This window comes from Martes martes, assembly GCF_963455335.1.
Source record: "Martes martes genome assembly, chromosome: 6".
NCBI classification, from domain to species: Eukaryota; Metazoa; Chordata; class Mammalia; order Carnivora; family Mustelidae; genus Martes; species Martes martes.
Window position 1 is genome coordinate 45,349,213 of NC_137893.1, and position 21,824 is coordinate 45,371,036.

General features: G+C 40.7%; 1 protein-coding gene across 1 annotated transcript in view; it reads left to right on the forward strand.

Moving 5' to 3' along the window:
- The first annotated feature begins 6,957 nt into the window (after positions 1-6,957).
- CEP162 (centrosomal protein 162) overlaps positions 6,958-21,824 on the forward strand; it is a 111,532-nt gene continuing 96,665 nt past the window's right edge. Inside the window, exons 1-3 of the mRNA XM_080806495.1 lie at positions 6,958-7,361; positions 8,020-8,135; positions 20,507-20,621. Coding sequence (XP_080662621.1) covers positions 8,079-8,135; positions 20,507-20,621 — 172 coding nt within the window. The 5' untranslated portion in view covers positions 6,958-7,361; positions 8,020-8,078. The remainder of the gene's footprint in view (positions 7,362-8,019; positions 8,136-20,506; positions 20,622-21,824) is intronic.

A 21,824-nucleotide genomic window follows, 5' to 3' on the forward strand; every position in this document is an offset into this window, starting at 1 on the left:
TTTTGCATTTCTAATAATTTACCTAGATCAAGAAAAGTGTAAAATCAACACATGCTACCAATGATAAACAAAAAACAGATCAATAGTAGATATTTAAAATTTACTGTCAGTAAGATATCTGAGACATTCTGCATTGCCAGCTTCTCAGATCCAAGGTTTCTGATGCTTTACTAAGTTTTATGAAGAACATGCTATGTTCGCCAAGAAATGTATTCTCAGACCATTCTAAATTTTTATTTTATTTATTTTCTCTTTTTAATAAGTGGAATACTTTTGTCAATTATAGGTCCCACAAACCCATTTGAAATTAAATATTGTATATTTCCAAGAAAATAGTCATCAATACTTCGCATTTAAAATTTTATTATTTAAGATCTTTAAAAATTGAAAGCACCAAAGTCAAAGAATAGCCTAATGTTCTTGTAACACATTGGATCATTTTATTCTTAAAATTGTTTTTCTTCCCTTACAAACTATACTGGCATTAAAACAAAAAACTTAATAAAACAATATTATGAGATCATAAGGAAATACAAAATGATGTTTAGTCGTAATTTTTCTTTTTAAAAAAACCTCCTGAGGAGGTTACAATTCAAATTTCAAACTCTAGTTTATTTTCAACAAAGTTCTGATTTTCTGTCCAACATTGTCCTTTCATGACCTCTGATGGCGAAAGCGTAAACTGACATTACAAATACCAACTGAAATAATGTCACAAAATCCGTTTACCTTGTTATTGAAGATCTTTGCCCATTTTTTATTTATTTACTTTGAGAATGTACATCCAACAGTGTAGAAAAAGTGTTGAACAATTTCGTGTTACTTTAAAGCATAAAAGAAAGCCTTCTAATAGTCTGTAAATCTCTAATACATGTGCACTTTATATAGGAGAATGAACATTTCAATGATTGAGTGACTTTACTACTGTGACTACCGGCTCTCAAATATAAGTGAATAAAGTTTGTGTAAGTTGAAATGATTATGGTAATTTATAAAATAACCACTCTGTAAATCTCTGTACATCACTAAATCTCTGTACATATGAATAAGGAAGCATAATTGCATAATAAGACCTGAATTATTTGGATGTATTTATCTTAAATTAGCTAATAAGATTAATGTCTTGGCCTGAGTTCCTCCTGAAAAGGCTTTCCAACAGGTAATTTATCTGGGAATACACCCCAGAAGCAAGACTAATGAACAAGGGAGTAAAAACAGGAAGAAGGACAAGATAAAATAGGGATGTGTTATCAAAATGACTATGAGTAGGGGAGCCTGGGCGGTTCAATCAGTTAAGTGTCTGGGTCTTGATTTCGACTTGGGTCCAGGATCTCAGGATTGTGAGATCAGGCCTGCTGGGCTCCACACTGGGCATGGAGCCTACTTAACATTCAGTCCCTACCTTTCCCTCTCTAAAAAAAAAAAAGCAGGGGAGGGAACTATGGCTATGGCCAACCTGTGCTGAATTCCAGACCTTCTAAGAAACTTTAATAAAATCTATGAAATAAAATGGGAAAGATTTTTCTATGGGCTTCCATTCCCCATACGTGGAGGTGGCCCCATGGACACTGACTACCACATAACCTCTATTAGGTGGCATAAGTATGGCGTTTCGATAGATATTCCACACTTCTGTGTCAGAGAAGTTCCAGGGAAGGAAGAAAAAGACTCACACCCTGGCCAGAGATGAGGCGATCTCCAGGTGCACCTGCAGGAAGCTGGTCAAAATCTGTAAGAACTGGTTGTAGAAACAGTGACTTCAGTAAAACGTAGGGCTGAGAGGATTTTAAGTGATGGACAAAGTGGTAACTGCTGCAGGAGAATTTTTGCGCTACTCAGATCCACCCTTTCTCTCCATTAACTCCAGTTCATCACCAAATCTCTTTCAGGGTGCTCGTCAGCTACCATTTCTGCAAGAGGCTCTGTGGAACTAGTGACCTTTCCTGCTGCCACAGGTGGTTTCAAAGTCTTGTTGATAATCATCATCTCTCTCTCCTCCACTACTTGAGTTACATTTCTCTCATCTTTGGCCAGTATCTCAGCTGATCTCAAGTTCCTTGCCTGGTAGAGTGACCCAGACCTTCTTATTTTGCTTCATGATACAGGAATGAGGATCCCAGTCACTGGGATGAGGACCCCCTAGTGACCAGGTAATAGTCAAGTTCTGTGGAACTCTATTACTTTGTCTTCTGGTGAAAGTGTTCTCCTTTTTGGAAACCAGGACCCCTTATCCAGAAGAGCCTAAGTTTTCAGGGTTACAAGGAATAAACTTTGAAAATGGCTCACTAGGAGTAATGGTGAAAGGGATCATTATACTTCTATCCCTTGGTTCCTGAAAGAACATAGCACCTTGGTTCCTAAAAGAACATAGCACCAAAGGTCAGCCATTGATACAGCACATTTATCTTATCCTTCTCTAGTCTAGAACCTCAGCTGAGCCTTCAACAGGCTCTTCCATCATTGCATTAAGTCATCTGCCTCTGGGTGATGAGCTGTGTGGTCATGCACCCATTGTTTCACCACTTTTGTCAAAAATTAATCCCTTGAACAGAAGTAACATTATGGGGAACACCATGCCAATGAGGAAGGCATTCTGTAAGCCCTGAGTTGGTGGCACTGGTGGAGGCTTTATTGGCAGAGAATGCAAATTCATTACCCTACTAGGTTTAAATTCCAGCAAGGATGAAGTGGTGCCATTTCCCAGGTAGAAGGGATCCAGTAAAGTTACTCTGATATTAAATGACTTGTGCCCTTGATGGATAAAATCACATCAAAGACTCAGTATCAGTCTCTACTGCTGACAGGTTGGGCACTTAGAAAGTGGTAGTAACATTAGAAGAGGGAGCCCATTCTATCATGCCCATAAGTAGCCTTCTTCCCAACCATGGGGTAATGTCTGTTCATGGACCAGTTGTTCAAACAGGGACGTGTTTAAAGATTAAGAGAGAGTTTGGCTCATATCCACAGGGCAAACTACCCAATTTGCTGTTGCTTTCTATTCAGAGAATGCTCTTTGGTGGACATGAGCATGAGAAACAATGGTCTACATGCCATGTGCCCACTCCTTCCATAGATCTATCTACATGTCTCTCTATCCAGATTTCCTTGTTGTTGTTGTTTTTTTTAAGATTTTATTTATTTATTTGAGAGAGAGAGACAGAGAGAGCATGAGCAGGGGAGAGGGGTGGAGGGAGAGGGAGAAGCAGGCTACCCCCCTGAGCGGGGATCCCAATGTGGAGCTCAAGGCCAGGACCCTGAGATCATGACCTGAGCCCAAGGCAGACACTTAAACCACCGAGCCACCCAGGTGCCCCATCTCTGTTTTTTTGTTTGTTTATCTTGCTTTATCAAGTCGCTGACCAAAACCCCAAGCCACTATCCAGTAGTCTATGAATATCTCTACCTTAGGTCACTTCCACTTACAGATAAAGTAATTGAAGGATTCTCTTCCCACTGGGAGGATTTCCCTTCACCACACTCTTTTAGGGATACCTCTGAGTGTGGCAGTAGGTGACAACAGTCTATTTATGGCTTCCATCAATATGCCACTCTAATCCACATATGAATAAGGCCAAAGTATTTTTCTCTTTCTTCTGTTAGCACAGATATTTCTAGCCATCATCAAATCTGCTGGGTCACATGACCCAAGCTTCCAGCAAGCTAGCACAACTGCTTGCACATGGAACAAACCTTTCTATTGCTCTGGGTAATTTTCAAGTCAAATAAATGGGTTGGTGCAGTATTCTCCAGTACAATATATGCTGTTCTCTAAAATAAAAATAAGCCAACTGAGCATTATGTCTCTTTTTTTTTAGAAGATTTTATTTATTTATTTGACGGACACAGAGGGAGACAGAGAGAGAAAGAGTGCTCAAGCAGGAGGAGTGACAGGTGGAGGGAGGGAGAGGAGCCAGATCCCCGCTGAGCAAGGAGCTTGATGAAGCGCTCCATCCCAGGACCCTGGGATTCTGACCTAAGCCAAAGACAGATGCTTAGCCAACTGAGCCACCCAGGCACTCCACTATACCTCTTTCTTAGTGGTAGGTTCTGATGTATATTAATTTATTCTTTACCTCTATCTTTTTGATCTCACATGTCCCAAACCTACTCTTTGGGACCAATATGGCAGTATCATAAATCTACTTTCTGTTTTGGATGTGCCTAGGTAAGATAACCTAGAATAATTTTCACTTTCTGCTCACCAACTACAATTGGTATGATGCCATCAGTATAATAAACCATCATGATATTCCATGAAATGTCAAGACAAATCCTCCAGATTACATTCTGATACAGTACAGGATAGTTAGTTCAGCCAGTGGGGGAAACAGTGCATGTTTCCTACCCAGGTGCATGCCAACTGCTTTCACGCTTTCTTTCTGAAGAGAATTTAAAAGACCATATTTGCCAGATAAGTAATGGCATACTGAGTGCTGCGAACTGTGTTGATCTCTTTCAGTTAAGCAAATATATCTGACATGACAGCTGAAATCGATGCCGGTACTTGCTTAAGTTACCTGTAGTCCACTGTCATCGAAGAGCCATCTGGTTTTCTGTAAAAGCCAAAAAGTTTGAAGAGGGATATGCATGGTTTACTTCCCCTGCATCCTTTAAGTCTTTAAGTGGTGATGCTAATCCCTGCCATTCCTCCCAGGAAGTGTTATTGTTTTTGATTTGCTCACTTGGATGGGGGTGGGGTATTTTCAGGGGCTTCCACTTGGTTCTTCCTACCACAATGGTTCCACAGATCAGGGAACCAACACAAGAGTTAGTGAGTTCTTCCAGTTATAAAGTACACTTGGATATGTTACATATCTCAATCATTCATCTGGGGAGTGGGGATACAATCACAGGGAAGGCCACAGACCCATTGCACCCTTGTGAAACATACTTGGGCTAGAACTCTAATTTTTATCTGGCCTCCATATTTCCCCACTCTAACTGGAAGACCATTATAAGATTTCAGTTTCCCTGACACCAGTGTCAGTTCATACTCCTTATCCAGCAATCCTTGAAAAGTTGAGGATCCTTCTTTCAAAATTTGTGTAAAAAGCGGATCGTGCCCCCTGTCCATTCCAATCCTCTCCAAATATAGAGACAACTATGAATTAGTTAAAAGGTCTCAGTTTTAAACCATGCTGACTAGTTTTAATACATAGAAATTGCAAAAGTGCTTGCTTTGGCAGCACATACACTAGAAATTGCGAAAACATTACGGAATCTAAAATTTGTCTAAGGTGATAAGAAAAGAGATAGAGGTATTTGACAGAGCACTGTTTAAAAAAGTGATCATTAAAAATAAAATAACTTCATGTTTATATTCCAACAAGTTGAGATGGCTCAAAAAACTGGTTAGGGTCCAAACTGTTGGGTGATTTTCTCGAGCTACATTCAATGGCTCCAGAGAAGGTGTTTTATTGGGTAGGCATGCTCCAAGGGCACTGGAGCAAAGCTGGCTGTTCCAAGTTTTTGCAGAAGGCTTTTAGAAGAATGATAGAATAGAAACTGGGTAAGAAAGGAGGTGAAAACAAGTCTTGAATTCTGGTTCAGCCACCATGACTTCAAGCAAGTCACTTACCCTCTCTGCTTCAGTTTTCTCATCTATAAAATGAGGACAACAACTTCATAGAGACCGTGTCCATCTTTTTACATGGATTCCTTCAGACTGACTACCGCTTCTCTGCACTTGCTACCTTCTACTTACCCTTTAGATGGTTTAGGTTTCAATTTAGACTCCGTTTCCCCTAGGAAGCCTTCGCTAACCTCCTGAGTGGGGGTGGGGTGGTGAGACCACCTCTAACATTTTCTAAGCACACACAATTTCTATCATAGCTGTTGTCATACAGAATTGCAATTGCAGTTGTCTGATCATTTGTCTATCAGCTCCATTAGACCAAAGACTCTATTAGGTCAGGGATTATGATCATTTTGTTCATTTAGCACGTATTAGAAACCAAAACCATAAGCTACATTGAATTGACTTGCAGGATGTAAGGATTAAGAGGAAATCATTCATGTGAAGCACCTATCAACCTATGTGTTCAATAAATAGTAGCTTTAAAAAAAACCGCCATTATTCAGATCTTTATCTGAGGGCACAGCTCCTGGCATGGATACATTTGTATCACAATAACACTTGCTGAATGAAAAATTTAGGCTGGTGATAATGAAGTCCTTAACCTGTGTCTGCCAGTGGCAATCCTTTAAACTGTTGTTCATTTTACTTTTACTACCGTAAATGCTGTCCTCTGAAACTGAAACGTGTGTGTGTGTTAGAGGAAGAAAGCGCAAAAATAAAAAATCCAAGAAAATAATTGTAAGATACCACCATAGACTAGGAGTAGGTGAGGGGTAGAGGGAAACCAAAGAGATGCTCAGAGAGGAGTATCGGGTTGAGGGTGTGTATGTGTATTTTCAATTTTTTGCCCACTAGATGGTAGAACTGAGCCTCTATCTTCATAACAGAATTCTGTCTCACCGAGCTGAGTTTCTCTCACAACCCCTACTCAGGGGTTTGCACGTGGAAGAAGCCAATAAAATAATTTTCCCAAAATTTCCGCTTAGAAAGCGGAGCCAAAACCTCAAGAGAAAGTTAGGAAAAGACGAGACGTGCGGAAATACAAGGACTAGGGGAGCTAAACTACATTTCCCAGCAAGCCACGGGCTGGGCCTACAACACCCAGCATGCCTGTGTCCGGCTCTCGAGACCCGCTCACTCAATCCACTTTTCCACGGAGCGCGGAGAAAGCTGCGGAGTCTCCGTTGGTGCAGTAGCGACGGCTCTTACCCTCCAAATTATTCGGAGCCGCGGTAATCTCCACCTTCTCGTAGAGGAGAAAAGACACTAAACTTGGTCCCGTGGGGCCCACGAGCCACGTGACCAGTCCCGGTCATGTGATCCGGGAGCGGGCTGCTGAAGAATGTTACCCTGGTAACTCTCGGCTCCCGCAGACCTTCAGGATAGCGCGGAATTCAGAGACTGAGGTAGGTGAAGCTTCCCACTCGGTTGACCATGACGGAGACTGTCCTCAGACCCACTCCCCAGGGCTTTAGTGTTCCGGGTCACTCCCGTCCTCCGCCCACACTCCTTTCAAGTGCGTCTTTGTCTTTCCGCCACTCTAAAACCCGCGCTTCCTGGAGCCGAGACCCCGCCAAGTCGAGCCCATAGATGGGATCCGTCTCCGATCAAGATCTTGGGGCTAAGACCTTAACTGCACCCACCCTGAATTGATCAGAAATGCAAAAGAGGCGGGGAGGTGTTATTCTGCAGGTTGGGAAAAATATCGTCCGTGAGGGGTCTCCACACACACAGCCCCTCGCATCGCCTCTGGAAATTGAAGCTGCGGTTGAGCCGCCTCAAGGTGATACAGCCCAGAAGCTGGGACAGACCTAAAGTTGTTTGGGTTCGTTAGAGGGGTGGGGAGAGCTTTGCGTTACAAGTCATTTATGCATAGTTTTGTTGACTTTCCCTCGCCTAAAGGAACATAATTCGTTTTAATTTGTATACTCCATTGATTTTATTTTAGTTAGATTTTGAATCTTAATGAATTGCATTTTGTCTCTATCCAGAAACAGTCTATTTTGCAAAGTATTAATAGGGACTGATAACTGACCGAATGATAGGGCAGCACGAACTCTGTCCTGTGCTTTGGGGGAAAAAAATGGCCTTTTGGACTTGCTAATATATAATTTTTGAAAGATTCCTTGCGAGGACCTGATTGTTTTAGGAATATTAAATAACATACACCCCATAGGCTTAGGAAATACCGTGGAGGCCACCCTTCAAGAATTGGGTGTTAACAATGAAAATGTAATTCTGGACCCTAAGTACAGTTTAAACTGTGAAAGCTGCTTTTCCAAAGCAGTTTTATTCATGAATTTAGAATCTTTTGTCAAGATTATTGGTCAATAATTGTGCACATAAACTAAATCATAAGAGAAATGTCTGAGGTTTAAGTCTGGTTGCTGTTACGAGGTGATGTGAATTTCCTCAAAGCATATTTATTTCTTGTTATTTAGTGTTTCCAATGTTATAAATACTTTGGAATGTTTACTTTCGTAAGTGAAGATTCTTGATTATGGCTCATTATTCCAAAGAAGAGCTGGACGAAGAGTTTGAACAATTCATGAAGGAGGTAAGTTTATCTTTTTAAAAGCTACGTTGTAAATTTGTGTCACAAGAAAGTCCTTTTTCAGTTATCTCTTTCACTTCTTATATGTAGCCAGCTATTTTACTAGCAAAAGGTGTTTATTTGGGAATGACAGAAAAATGGCAATTCAGAACATGCAGGCTGTAGTAAAACCATAGGCAAGTCCTGAAACCAAAGGAAAAGAACCATTACTTTACAGAGAAAATGAGGAGACAAGTTGGGAGGGGCTTCTTTGAAGGAAAGGGTGTTGGAAAGAGAGTTCAGGGTGGTCACAATTTCTCATTGAAGGAGTTGTGGTATTTTCTTATTGGCTAAGCTTGTTGCTTAGCTTGGAGAAATTCATTCTTCCCCCTGCTGGAAAATGCTAGGTCCCACCTGTTACTGGGTTCTGCAATTGACGATGAGTTGATAGATAGGGTATGAGAGCTCCCCCTTCTGGCCACCTCTTTGTATTTTAAATGTAGTTCCTTTCATTTTGTTTTCACATTTCTGTTTTGATCCAAATCTTTCCTCAGAAACGTTGCTGACCAAGAGTTGGGTCATCTGTGTCTCAGTGCCAGGAAACGGCTTTCCTGGATGTCAGATCCCATGTCAGAAAGTGTATAGCAGTTAGAACCCATTTTGAACCATATTTGAGTAACAAAGAAGCTTAAGAAGGGAAACTCTTAGGATTTCCCTTCCAAAGTCTTTATCTTGTTGAGGTCATAGGCATTGGAGATCATCTTGAAGTGTTGAGCTAGCATCAGTTTGACAAGCAACAGATGCAAAACTTGAAAGTTATTACACAAGAAAAGTAAAAACAGCATGACAATTCCAGATTGTATGATGGTTCTAACCATGACCCTGGCTTGAAGAAAGCCAACTGAACAAAAGACCATTGAAAGTCATGCGAAATTTGTTATAGTCAATGTGCTTGTCCCTTAGTTTTGTGCAGTTGAGTTTCTACTTTCCAGAAGAGTTTATCTATGTGCAGTAAGTGGTGTCTGCTATCACACAGAGGCCTCCTTGCTCAGCAGGCAGAGCTATGCGATTGTTCAAAAATACTTCAGCCAGCAAGTTGAATAATCATTGTTAGGTTGCTATTGCTTTGGCTGTAGAATTGACCAGCTCTCCTAGCAGTGTCTGTTAGTACTTACTGTGAAGGGAGAAAGGCTCTCTCTGTGGAGGCAAACCTGGAGTTGTATATGCCTTCTGGAGGTTCTTGTTTAAGATACTTATGAAGGTTTAGTGAGGTAGACCAGTAGGAAGCTGCTAGTTTGTTATGAAGCGAAAGTAGAAGAGTCAATACAGCAAGAGCACATTGCCCTTTTATCCTTCAGCCATCAAGGCGGTGAATTAAATGTCCAAGCATAGGGGCCATTACCAAAACCTCTATGTACAGCAGAGTAGCCAGGAGCTACACACAGCACTCCCTTATAAGTATTAGCATTTATGAACCTATTTGTCGGTATAGAGGCATTACCATTATTCAGCTAAGGCTCAAATGTTTCAACATATTGAAACATACTGAAAGTCTTCTAAATATATGGGTATGGCAGCCTGCTTACAAATGGTCCAACTTACATCAGCTCTTCCACGGTGTGTTTTACGCACGTATTCAAGAGATCTCGTTTCTCCCACCTAGGGTTGGGTTGAATTGAGGCAGGGAACAAGTATGTGTGGATTTAATATTCTAACTTTATAAAACAGACCCGGGCAACAGTTTAGGCATGCAGCGGCAATTGGGCGTCCAGCAAAATTACCGGTAGGGTGAACTAAGGGATCACTGTTGCTCTGGACAGATTGAGGTTTCTGGTGGCAGATCCCACAATCAGAGAGATTCCCCCTTTTGCAGCAGCTGGTAAATGCAGTAAGAGCTTTATCTGTCATGGAAGAGAAACAAATGTGACGTGTGAATCCAGGAATGTGTTTCTTGAAATATGGTGAGACGAGGGTTGGTAAACAGTACCTGGTAGGGCCCCTCCAGCAAGACTGAAGAGAGAACTTTTTGAAGTGTCTTTTGTAGTAGACAAAATCTCTGGGTTGCAAGATGGGATGCTTATGGCCTTTGTCTCCCGGGAGAGTGCTGTGAAGATAGTTCTACTAAAGCATGGTTGTTCTCAACAGAAGCAATGAGGCCTTTATAATACCTTTATATATACCCTTATAATACCCTGCGGACCATATATAATACCAGAGTAGATCTCCTTTTATCAGCTGTGGATCAGATGAGGCAGGAGCCAGGTGCGGCTGGTGCCCTGTGAGTGTCTCAAAGCATGTAAGAGTTAATGGGTTACAGTGGGGGGTGGGGGTGGATATCAGATTTAGAAGGACCCAATCGTGTGCTCGCTTCTGCAGATGCCTAGCAGGACCCAATTTTGGCCAGAGCTTTTGGCCCTGTTACTTGAGGGGTCTCCACAAATTTTGTCAGTTGAGTCTTTTTTTTTTTTTTTTTTTTAAGATTTTATTTATTTATTTGACAGAGATCACAAGTAGGCAGAGAAGCAGGCAGAGAGAGAGGAGGAAGCAGGCTCCCCGCTGAGCGGAGAGCCGGATGCAGGGTTCGATCCCAGGACCCTGGGATCATGACCTGAGCCGAAGGCAGAGGCTTCAACCCACTGAGCCACCCAGGCACCCTTGTCAGTTGAGTCTTAATGGTGCTGTTGGTGTGACTCACCCCGAGGATTGAAGGTGGTAAGCACAGTGATAGTGCTGTAGAACTGGCCAAACAGCATAGACCTTATTTGTTAACTTGATCGTTCACTGATCACTGTGAAGCTCGAGAGGGCTTCCCCAGGCAGGAATAATCTTTTCTAATAGGATTTTAGCTACAGATAAGGCCATACCCTATCTGCAGGGGAAGTTTCAGATCAGTGAGAAAACAAACCAAGACGAAAACATATCCACAAACATATCCACAAGGTGGAGAGCTGAATAAATCCATTTGCCAAACTTTGAATGGTCCATTAAGCAATTTAAAATCCCAGGAGGTGGTGTGGATGGGTTTCCCCGAATTGTATTTTGGACAGGTGGGGCAAGCAAAGTAGGCACTTTTGTGGGCTTATTAATATTTCTCTACCAGCATTGATTAAGGGTGTCATCCTATTGGCAGAGCAATAATTTTAATGTATGTGTGGTGGTTAATAATGAGATTTTTGAGACTCTGGCAGGACTGGATTATTATTTGTCTCAAGGTAGAGTTCTCTCATCTTATCAAACCAACAATTATTTGATTTCCAATATTGTTTTTCCCTCTCTGGGGCCAATTATTGGACATTTTTTGTCAGTTTTTCTAGATTATCATTTGAGGCAATATCCCTTTGGACCATGTCAGAGGTTTGGTTATTGGTTCCTTTAAGAGCAGCGTTTTTAATGGAAACATCAACAAGGTAGTTTCCTTTGGCCTCCAGGGAGTCCAGGCTGGAATGCACAGGGGTCTTAATAATAGCCAGGACAGTTGGCAAAAGTTTGACATCTAGTAAATTGTGTACATAAGTCATTTGTAATTATATTCCCATTAGAAGTAAGGAAACCTTGCTGTTTCCATAACATTCCAAAGTCATGAGCTTCCCAAAGGCATACTGACTGTCAGTATAGATGTTTGCAGTTTTACCCTTGGCAAAGGTACACGACTGAGCACGAGCATATAATTCAGCTTGTTGGGTCAAAGTAGCCAAAGGGAAAGGTGCTGCCTGGATGATTTCAAAAGGAGTTTGCAATTGCATACCCAAAACAGAACCATTTTTGTCCTTTAAATAAGACCCATCAGTAAACTGACAAATCTGCATTGGTTAGAGTTATCTGTAAATCCTCATGGGCAGGCTGGTTCAAGGGAATCCCATTAATTATTTCTTTAGTGGCCTTATCCAAAAGGGCAGTGGCAGAAATGGCTCTGAGGCAGGGGGCTGTACTTGTGCCATAGGGTCCAGCTTTTGGCTGTACTATCCTTTAGGTTGATAACAGTTTTCTGATTTTGGGTGAGTTCTCCAAGGGTGTTGCCTTCCTTCTCATATACGGAAAGGGAAAACAGGAGCTATTTTCTTTAAGGCCCCAAAGGCTATGTCATCCTGATCTTCCCAAGTAATAGGGTCAGGTTTGTTGGGCGGTACAAAAGAAGTTTGGAGTCCAGTTTTTGACTGCAGTCCCCTACCCTGAGAAAACATTGTAATCGGTAGTTAGTTTTAGGTTTGGGGAAGTTCAAGATACCACAAAGCGCAACTGTATCTACATGAACCCCTGTTCTGGGGTGCCTGGGTGGCTCAGTCAGTTGAGCAACTCTTGATCTTGGCTCAGGTCTTGATCTCGGGGTTGTGGTATAAGCCCTGCATTGGGGTCAATGCTAGGTGTGGGGCCTACTTAAAAAATAAATAAATGTGTGAACAAACAAACCCGCATTCCAAGATCAGATGCCTTAAATATTGAACCTGAGTTTGAGCAAACTGCAATTTTTCCCTGGAAACTTTATGTCTCTTTAAAGCAAAAAGTTTTAACAGCTACATGCTGTCCTCCTGGGAAGAGGCTTGGGAAAGGGAGGAGAGAAGCAAGTCATCTACATATTTTAACAAGCATGGTAGGGCCTCCAGAAAACTTTATGTCATCTAAGTCAGCTTTTAGGGTTTGGAAGAAGTAAGACTCTTAGTAAAACCCTGGGGCATTACTTTCAAATGTATTGTTTTCTTTCCCAAGTTAAGCAAAAAAGATACTGGCTAGCCTTATCAACTGGAAAACTAAGGAATGCACCACAAAGATCAGTAACAGTGAAAACCTTGCTTTCAGTAGGAGTAGAAGCTGGTAGCGTATTGAGGTTAGGAGCAAGAGTGTGCCAAAAGATAACGTTACTTATTGCTGATAAGTCCTGGACAAACTTCCATCCTCAGCTACTGGGTTTTCTTGCAGGTGAAATAGGGAAGTTAGAAGGACTCCTGCAGGTGATAATGAGTCCCTGAGCCTTATCATCTTCTATTATGGGCTTGATGCCTTGAAGGGCTTCTTTCTTTATAGGGTATTAATTAATTCTAGGGAGATATTTTGAGGGGTCTATTTGAATCTTAGTAGGAGGTGCTTTGTGTATTCTGCCAAAATCATTTGAGGATTTTATCCATAAGGAGGATGGTAACTGATCCAACAAGGACAGATGGTTAGTGTCCTTAGAATGAGCTCCAGTACTGTCAGAGACAGAGCAAGTAAGAGATGTTGAAGGATCACTTGGTTGCTATTTTGGTTGCTTCTATCAAATTCTAGAATTACTTCCCCCTTTTTGAAAAAAAAATTCAGCATGTTATTTTTCTAAGAAATCTCAGCCCAGTAAGTGAATTGAGTGAAAGAATTAAGGAAAAAGGGTGAATATCTCTTAAAGGGCCTAAACAAAAGAGGGTAGATTTAGAGACTGGAACCTCACTGTTTGAACGGTTTTGCTTCTCTAAGGCAGGAGCTGCTTTATAGTGGTGGCATTGCGCAGTGAGTGTCACTCCAGTGGTAGTGAGGACAGACAGAAATTCATTCCCAATCTGGCAATCTGGAGGGTTATTTCTGTAACCTGACTGAGAGAAAGACTTGGGACAAGCCCCTGTAATTCCTCAGAGCCCAGTCATTGGGGATTAGGAAAAAATAGGAAAGATGGGTTAGAGCACTTAAGTTTATAAGTCTTTTTTCCAGTGTCCTGGTTTTTTGCAACAATGTCAGACATCCAGGAGGGTTTGGGGTTTGTTTAGGGGCCTCCATTTGTTGTAGATGAAAATTAAGGATTTTAGTGGTGTTACTTTTATTAGAGTCATCTAGGGTGTGAGCCAGCTGGGGTTTGCTATATTAACTAAATCTGGGTCAGACATAGCTTCCCATTCCATCCCTGCCCTTTTAACTTGAAGGGAAAGATCTGGTTTCGCCAGTTAATGAACATGGGAGTAAAGGCTACTTGTGTGGATTTGACATCTAAAGGAAGACTGGAGTTTTTCTTAAAAATAATTTGAAGTCAGTTGTAATAATCATAAACAGGTTCGTCAGGTTTTTGTGTGTGCAAGCCTGAATGATCAGGCTTAGGAACAGATTTTGTCATTGTTCTGTGAAGACTTCTAGCGAGTGTTCAGCCTCCCGCCGAAAGTCAGAGATCTGTTTTTCTGAATCTCTTTTAGGACTTTTCTGTCAGACCAGTTTCATCCAGTGTTAGGCCTGGCCCTCCCCAACAAGCATCTGAACTAATTAATATAAAATCTGAGAAACCTTAGTCGATAAGTTTGAATAACTGTGCTAAATTCCTCAACAAATCTATGAGGATTTATACATGAGGATCCTCAATAACTTTGGGAAAGTTTTTGACTGTAGCCTGTAGTTCAACTTTAGTCCAGGGAGTATGGATCCTTAGAGGGCTTAACTTTAAAGGGGCAGGTTCTGATAGGTTCAGAGGGAGGGAGAACAGAGAGGGGTTCAGAGAAGAAGGGACATTCAGAGAGAAGATTGGACTGAGGAGTGAAAGGGTAGGGAGAGGCTGGGGGTGGCGCTGTGGGGAAGCTTGAAGATGGCGGCCAGGGAGCAGCCTGATCCTGCTGTGTGTCCCAAGGGGAGGAATACCCGGAAGGGAGAGAGGACTCAGAAGCCCTTTTGACTTCTTGCAGTTGTTTAGTAGCCTCAGAGAATTCAGCAATGGTATTTTGCAGAGAGGCAATTGGAGTCCTGAATTTGTTTGGAAGCCGCCAAGTACCGGTTAAAACAGGCATTCCATTCAGTTTGTTTAATTTTAGAGGTATGGTCTTCTAATTTGGTTTTGAGAGAAGTTTGAGATCAGAAGTCCCCCCATGGTGGTCATTGAAATTCTAAATTTAGCTAAGTTGGTCTACTTCGTCAGCAGTGTGCATGAGGAGGGATCATAGTTTTCAAACATACAGCCCTCCAGGGTCCCAGGGAGAGGGCTGGCCTGAGAGAGTTTGAGATTAGGATCCTGTTAGTCAATACCAGAAGTTCAGAAAAACACATGAGCACTCACCAGAAGGAACAAAGCCTTCACAAAAATAGAAAGAATATATATGAAGCTTTTAAACAGACCCTGAATAAAGCCAGAGAACTCAAAACACAAAGAGAGCAGAGCTTGGATCCAGGAGGGACTTACCTTCAAACTCCAGGCTCAGAAAGCAGTGAACTCGCTGGGCTCGGTGGGTACAGGCACCTGTTCAACCACTGGCCTCAGAGTTTTTGGAGTCTTCCCTAGATCCCCTTCTGATCACCCAAGTAATGTCGACCTCAAAAAAACAGCCAGTTGTTTTACCATTTATTTGGGAATAGCAAAAGAATTGCAGTGTGGGACACACAAGCTATGGCAAAACCCTAGGCAAGACTCGCGATCAAAGGAGAGGAACATTATTTTATAGAGAAAAGGAGGAGGTGAGGAGGGGCTTCTCTGAATGAAATTCTGTTGGAGGAAAGCAAGAGTTCAGGGTGGTGATAGTTTCTCATTGGTAGAGCTATTGCCGAGCATGAAGAAAAACCTTCCTTCCTCCTGCTGGGGTAGTAAAGTAGGCTTCTTCCTGTTGGAAAATGCAAGACACACTTCTTTGTTGGAGTCTGCAGTTGATGACAAATTGATAGGGTGTGAGAGCTCCCCTTCTGACCTCCCAGTTGTGTTTTAAATAGTGAGGTTTCTTGTATTCATTTTCACAAGTCCTTCACCAAGCTTTGTCAACTCTTCCTCCAGAACACATCTGTCCTATTCCTAGGTCTCCCTGTTCACTGCTGCCATCCTAGTCCAGGGCACCATCTTCTCCCCTGGGCTACATAACAGTTCCCACATACTGTCCACCCATTCCTTCACCACACTGCAGCCATTGTGATCTGTACCATGAATCAGATTGCTCCTGTTTATAAAACACTCTGTTGGATTCCTGTTACCAGTGGAATAAAATCCAGACTTCTTCCTGTGGTTTACAAAGCCCTGGATGATTTTGCTCATGTCTTCCTCACTCACTTTATACCTCACTTCCCCCATCTACTTATGCTACAGTGGCCTCTTTTCTCCCTCAGACATGCCAAGCTCATTTCACATAAGGAACTGTGCACGAGCTGTTCCTTCTGCCAAGAATTCTGTTCTCTGTTCGTCACCTGATTGTTAAAGATCTCATCTTAAATATCACTACCACAGAAAGGTGGTTTTTTTTTTTTCTGTTTATTCAATAAAAATGTAACCAGCAAATGACTTCTTTGTGTACCATGTATTTAATTCTCTGTGTAGCACTTGGCACCATTCATTATTTTCCCTGTGTAGGTCTGTTTTCTGCCTCCTATTGTAAGAATGTATGATTCGTGATGTGACAAGCTCTGTGTTGATTACGATACCTGCAGTACCTAATAGATGCTTAGTAAATACTTGCTGAATGAATAAATTAGAGGGTTGCACTATATGTATTTATATAAATAGGCCTCATAGAGCCTATTTATATAGAGTGTTCAGGAGAGTCACATTTTAAACAATTATACTAACATTCTTGTTCATAAAGGGAGTTAGATGTATGATGTAGTAGAAAACCTCAGTTTCATTAACAGGGAAAAATAATGCTTACTTTGTAGGATTGTTGTAAGGATTTAAAAAAGCATCTAATGATTGTCTGAATGTAATAGACACTGAGGTTAAGAATTTCACTTCCCATTTGAAAACTGATTTTTTAATTTCAAATATGGGTACATTTTGAAAATAAACTTTATAGGAAGTATTTTCACTATAAAGGATAAAAAGCAAGGACAGGCCGATTTTTTTTTTCTTCCTCCCCTCATTTACCTCCCCTTCAACACAATCCCTCCCTCCCATTCTTTCTCCCATATTCAGCCTCAACTCATAAAAGAATTATCTCATGCTAGAGATTCAGATAAGGCAGCATCTTGTTTTTTTAAAATAATGAAAACCATGATTTTAGAGTCATGCTAACTTCTTTAGTCATTTTGCTAAGTTATTTTTCAAATAATTTGTTCAATGATATGGCTTACATATCTCTGTTTACAGGGAGATTGGTGGGACAAGCTTTTTTCCCCCTAAAGCTTTATTGAGTTATCATACACCACACAATTCACCTATTTGAAGTGTATAATTCAGGGGTGCCTAGGTGGTTTAGTTGGTTAAGCATCTGACGTTTGATCTCAGTTCAGGTCTTGATCTCAGGTTCATGAGTTCAGACCCCATGTTGGGGGTGAGGGGGAAGGCCCAGCGTGGAGTCTACTTTAAAAAAAAAAAAGTGAAGTGTAAAATTCAGTGGTTTTTAGTTTGTTCAGAGCAATGTAACTATTACCACAATCACTTTGAGAACATTTTTATCATCCTCAAAAGAAACCCTGTACCCATTAGCAGTTACCCTCTTCTCCAGCCTTCAGCACCACTAATCTACTTTCTGTCTCTGAATATATGCTTATTATAGACATTTCATAAACATGGAATCATACAATATGTGGTCTTTTGTGACTGGTTTCTTCCATTCAACATAGATTGAAACAAGGTTCATCCGTGTGGTAGCATATATCAGTACTTAATTGCTTTTTATAACTGAATAGCATTCCATTGTATGGGTTTACCACATTTTGTTTGTTTATCCACACATCAGTTGATGAACTTGTGAGTTCTTTTCACTTTTTGGCATTTATAAAAAATGCTGCTGTGAAATGTCATGTACAATTTCTTGTGTGGATGTTTGTTTTCATTTCTATTGTGTGTATACCTAGTAGTGGAAATGGTGGGCCATATGGTAACTCTATGTTTAACCTTTAGAGGAATGGCCACTGGTTTCTAAAGTAGCTGTGCCATTTTCCATTCCCACCAGCTGTGTATTAGTATATTAGGATTCCAGTTTCTCCGTATGCTCACCAGCACGTTAGTCTCTGGGGACCAGCTTTTGCGTTTTGTTTTTAATGATAGTAATCTGGAAAGCAGTGTGAAGATTATAAAAAGTGAAAATACCTACTGCGTTTTAGATAGTAGGGTGAGCACTCTGCATTTCATTTTCTGACCTTTGTCACAAGCTTGCAAGGTCGGTGGTACTATGACTTGATCAAGAAAGGGAAAAAAAGAAGTATGCAATTCTCTCCTAGATATTCTCTAGGGTCTAAGAAGAAATAATGATTGAGCAAAGTAACCTAGCATGTGTTAAATATGCTAAGAAATAGATGAGTAAACTGAAAAGAGAGGATAATTTTCCCTAAGCAACAGCTAGTATATTTTGAAGTTAAAATTTGAACTCAGACCTGTCTGGCCCCGAAACCTAGATCCTTCCATACTCTTATCTGGCCATGGGGCTTCAGAGGAATAGACTGAGTCTGAGGCAGATTGTCAGAATTTGGTGAATGGTGAGATACAGGGAGGAGAGAAAAATAGAACATTTCAAGGTGATGACCAAGTTTAGAGACTTGAGTGGAAAGAGATGGAACTAAAATTCAGATAAAGAATACTTTTCCTCCCTTTACCCCTCTTCCTGCCTGATTGTCAGGTGGGACAATGAATTCTTTTTGAACATTTTAAAATTGACGTTATTTTAAGTCATTGAGATAGAGTTGTATGGTTGGCAGGTGGAAATTTGTGCATAGTCATCTTGGAAATTTAGAAGGGCATCCTGGTGACATTGTCCCAGTTGGGGAACTATGTAGTATATTGGAAAGTAGACAGGTGTTCTCAGATCTGGGTTTGAATCCCAGGTCTTGTAACACTAACAGTAGCGGGTGGGGCAAGTTTTTTAATCTCTCTGAGCTTGTTTCCCCATCAATAAATCTTGATTGAATTGCATAGAGATTGAGATAACCTGGGGATTCATCCTGCTTTATAGCAGCTATGGAATAAATGTTGGTTTCTTCTCCAGGAAAAGTGTATAGAGTGAGCATAAAAAAGACAAGCACAGAGTCCTGGGGAAGTCTAGTGTAAAGAAATGGGCAAAAGAACCAAGACCTATTAAAACAGATGGGTAGGAAAGGCCATAGAACTGAAATATAACTTGAAGGAAATGATGCTGTGAAATCAGAGAGAGTTTCAGGAAGAGTCGTTCACCAGTATCAAATTCCATAATGTGATCAGGGAAGATGACTGGCAGTGGTCCTTTATTTGTGGTATTTAGGAGGCTTTTGGAACCTAAAGGAGAGCTGTTTGGGATGGGAACCAGATTTTAAAGGGTTGAGCAGTAGGGATGCCTGGGTGACTCAGTTGGTTGAGCGGCCGCCTTCGGCTCAGGTCATGATCCCAGCGTCCTGGGATCGAGTCCCACATCGGGCTCCTTGCTCGGCGGGGAGCCTGCTTCTCCCTCTGCCTCTGTCTACCACTCTGTCTGCCTGTGCTCGCTCGCGCTCTCTCTCTCTCTAACAAATAAATAAATTTAAAAAAAAAGGGGTTGAGCAGTAAACTCAAGAAATTGGTATGTAAAAGAAAAGTAATAGGTAGAATCAAGGGGAGGTAGGAATAATGATCTTGTTTGTTTTGTTTTGCTTTGCCTTTTTTAAAAAAAAAAGTGCAGTAGACCTGAATGTTCATTCTTCCTTTATGTAATTGTGCTAGGGCCTGATGGTATAGAGATGGCAGGTTTTAACCTGAGGGAAGAAGGGATGGGAGAGAGAGGAGGGAGTGCAGATATGGAGATGACATGGAATGACCTAGGTTCTAAGAACCTAGACAGGTGGGAAGTGATTGACCCCTCTGCAAGTTCTCCTTCGAGTGGAGCAAAGAATTTCTTTTCTGAGAGAGGAAGGCAGTGTCTTTATAGGTGAGTGTAATGGTGGAGTGAGGGAAAAGAAGGTGGTTTCTGACTGAAGGTCTTTATTTTCTCAGTGAAGAGAGAGGCCAGGTTACTGACTGAGAGTGGTGGCAGTGGAGGTGGATCAGTTAGGGTTGGAGTAGTGGATTTAGGATTGTACTGAAATTTGGAACTGAAGAGTAGGAAAGGACAAATAAAAGTTTAAAAGTTTGTTATCCACTGTGACAAAATGCTAATTTTTTTGGTAAACACTTGAAACTCAGTTCATCTGATTTTAGAATTTTGTGCTCTTTGAGAGTGATGCTAGGTTACTTTGCTCAATCATTATTTCTTCTTAGACCCTGGAGAATGTCTAGGAGAGGATTGCATACTTCTTTTTTTCCCCTTCTTGATCAAGGTTCTTGATAAGTTTTCTTTATTTCTTTATTGTTATTGTTGATGTTTTCTCCCTGGTTAGTTTACTTATTTAACTCTGGTTATGAAATTGATGTTCAAAGATGTATACTTAATTTTTAAGTTATTTTAGCCACATATGTTTAAAAATACCAATTTATACATTATTGCTGAGAATACTATTTATGTTCATGATAGCTGAACTTTGAAAGAACTAAAAGAAACATTTTTAGTGATGAACGTGGGATTCTCGAATTTTAATTCAGTAGGTCATATCTGATTTAGCTTTCAGATGATTCTTTTGAGAATTCAAACAAAACACCTAGACAACCTAAAAGAGAAATGAAAAAGAAAGATGCAGTGCCATGGTGGATAACTGAAGATGATTTTGAAGATGGTGGTAAATATTTCCAATTTTTTTATTCCAAATTATTTGACCACAAGGGGTCAGTCAAGACTTTTAATTCTGGGATTTTGCCTTTGGACTGTATGTATATAAAGAAAATAATACTAGTAGCGTGACTTTTTGAAGCTTGAATTTTCATATTCACTTTATTATAAAATATTATGTAATTGAGAATCTATGATGTTTCTGCATTATCAGGTTCTATTACATTGGATAATTTTATATCTACTCAAGATGATAAGTAATACACATGTATTTCTGTATTGTCATGTATAACGGTTAATTGATTTAAGATGACTTAATAAAAAGTCTGACAGTGTCTTAATGTCATTACTTTGGAAGGATTTTAACAGATCTTTAGATTTTTGCTATCACAGTCTGTTTATAATAGTAGTAATAAGAGGAATTTATTACCTTAATGGTAAAGAACTCATTAATGATCCTGCCTGACATATGTGTATACCTTTCCCAAAACTATTCTTAGTCACATCTTTACAAATGGAAGACTAGTCTCTGGAGTGTTTGCTTTGGTATACCTGCTATATATGATATTGCCGTAAGGAACCCCAGACTACTTCTGTTAACCAGTGTTTGTACTGCTTTACTATTTATGGACCATTAAGCAGCATTTTGTAAACTTAGAGGATTTCTATATCCTGGCGGGGGTGGGGAGATTTGCCCCAAAGCTTTTGTTTTTCCCCGTGAAATTAAGCCCAGATTCCTTAATGTGACACCTGAGGCTCTGCATCATCTTCTGACTAGGACCCTCCTTTCTAGCTTCCTGTGCTCCAGCCATACTCAGTTATTCCCTGCCTCCCGGAAACATCATTGACTCTGCCTCTGTGCATTAGTATATGGTTTCTCACCACTGGACTGCCTTTTCTCATCCTTCTTCCCTAACTCTTCCAGCTCCCTTTTCAGCATAACCATTTTCTCCTTTGTTTTAATTTCAAAACACCATAATAGCACATACACACTGTGCTGATAGTCATTACCTGCAGGTCTGTTCGTGAGGTCGGAGCTTTGTGAGGGCAGGAAATAATTCTTTTTGTTTGTATCCCCTGACCCCAACAATAAATAAATAATAAATATATTTAACAAATGAATGTTAGAGTAAATTTGGTAGTCATTTCTCTGCTCTTAAAACCATAAGAATTGCCTTATTGAAAAATTCAGTATATTTTTTCATAAATCCCC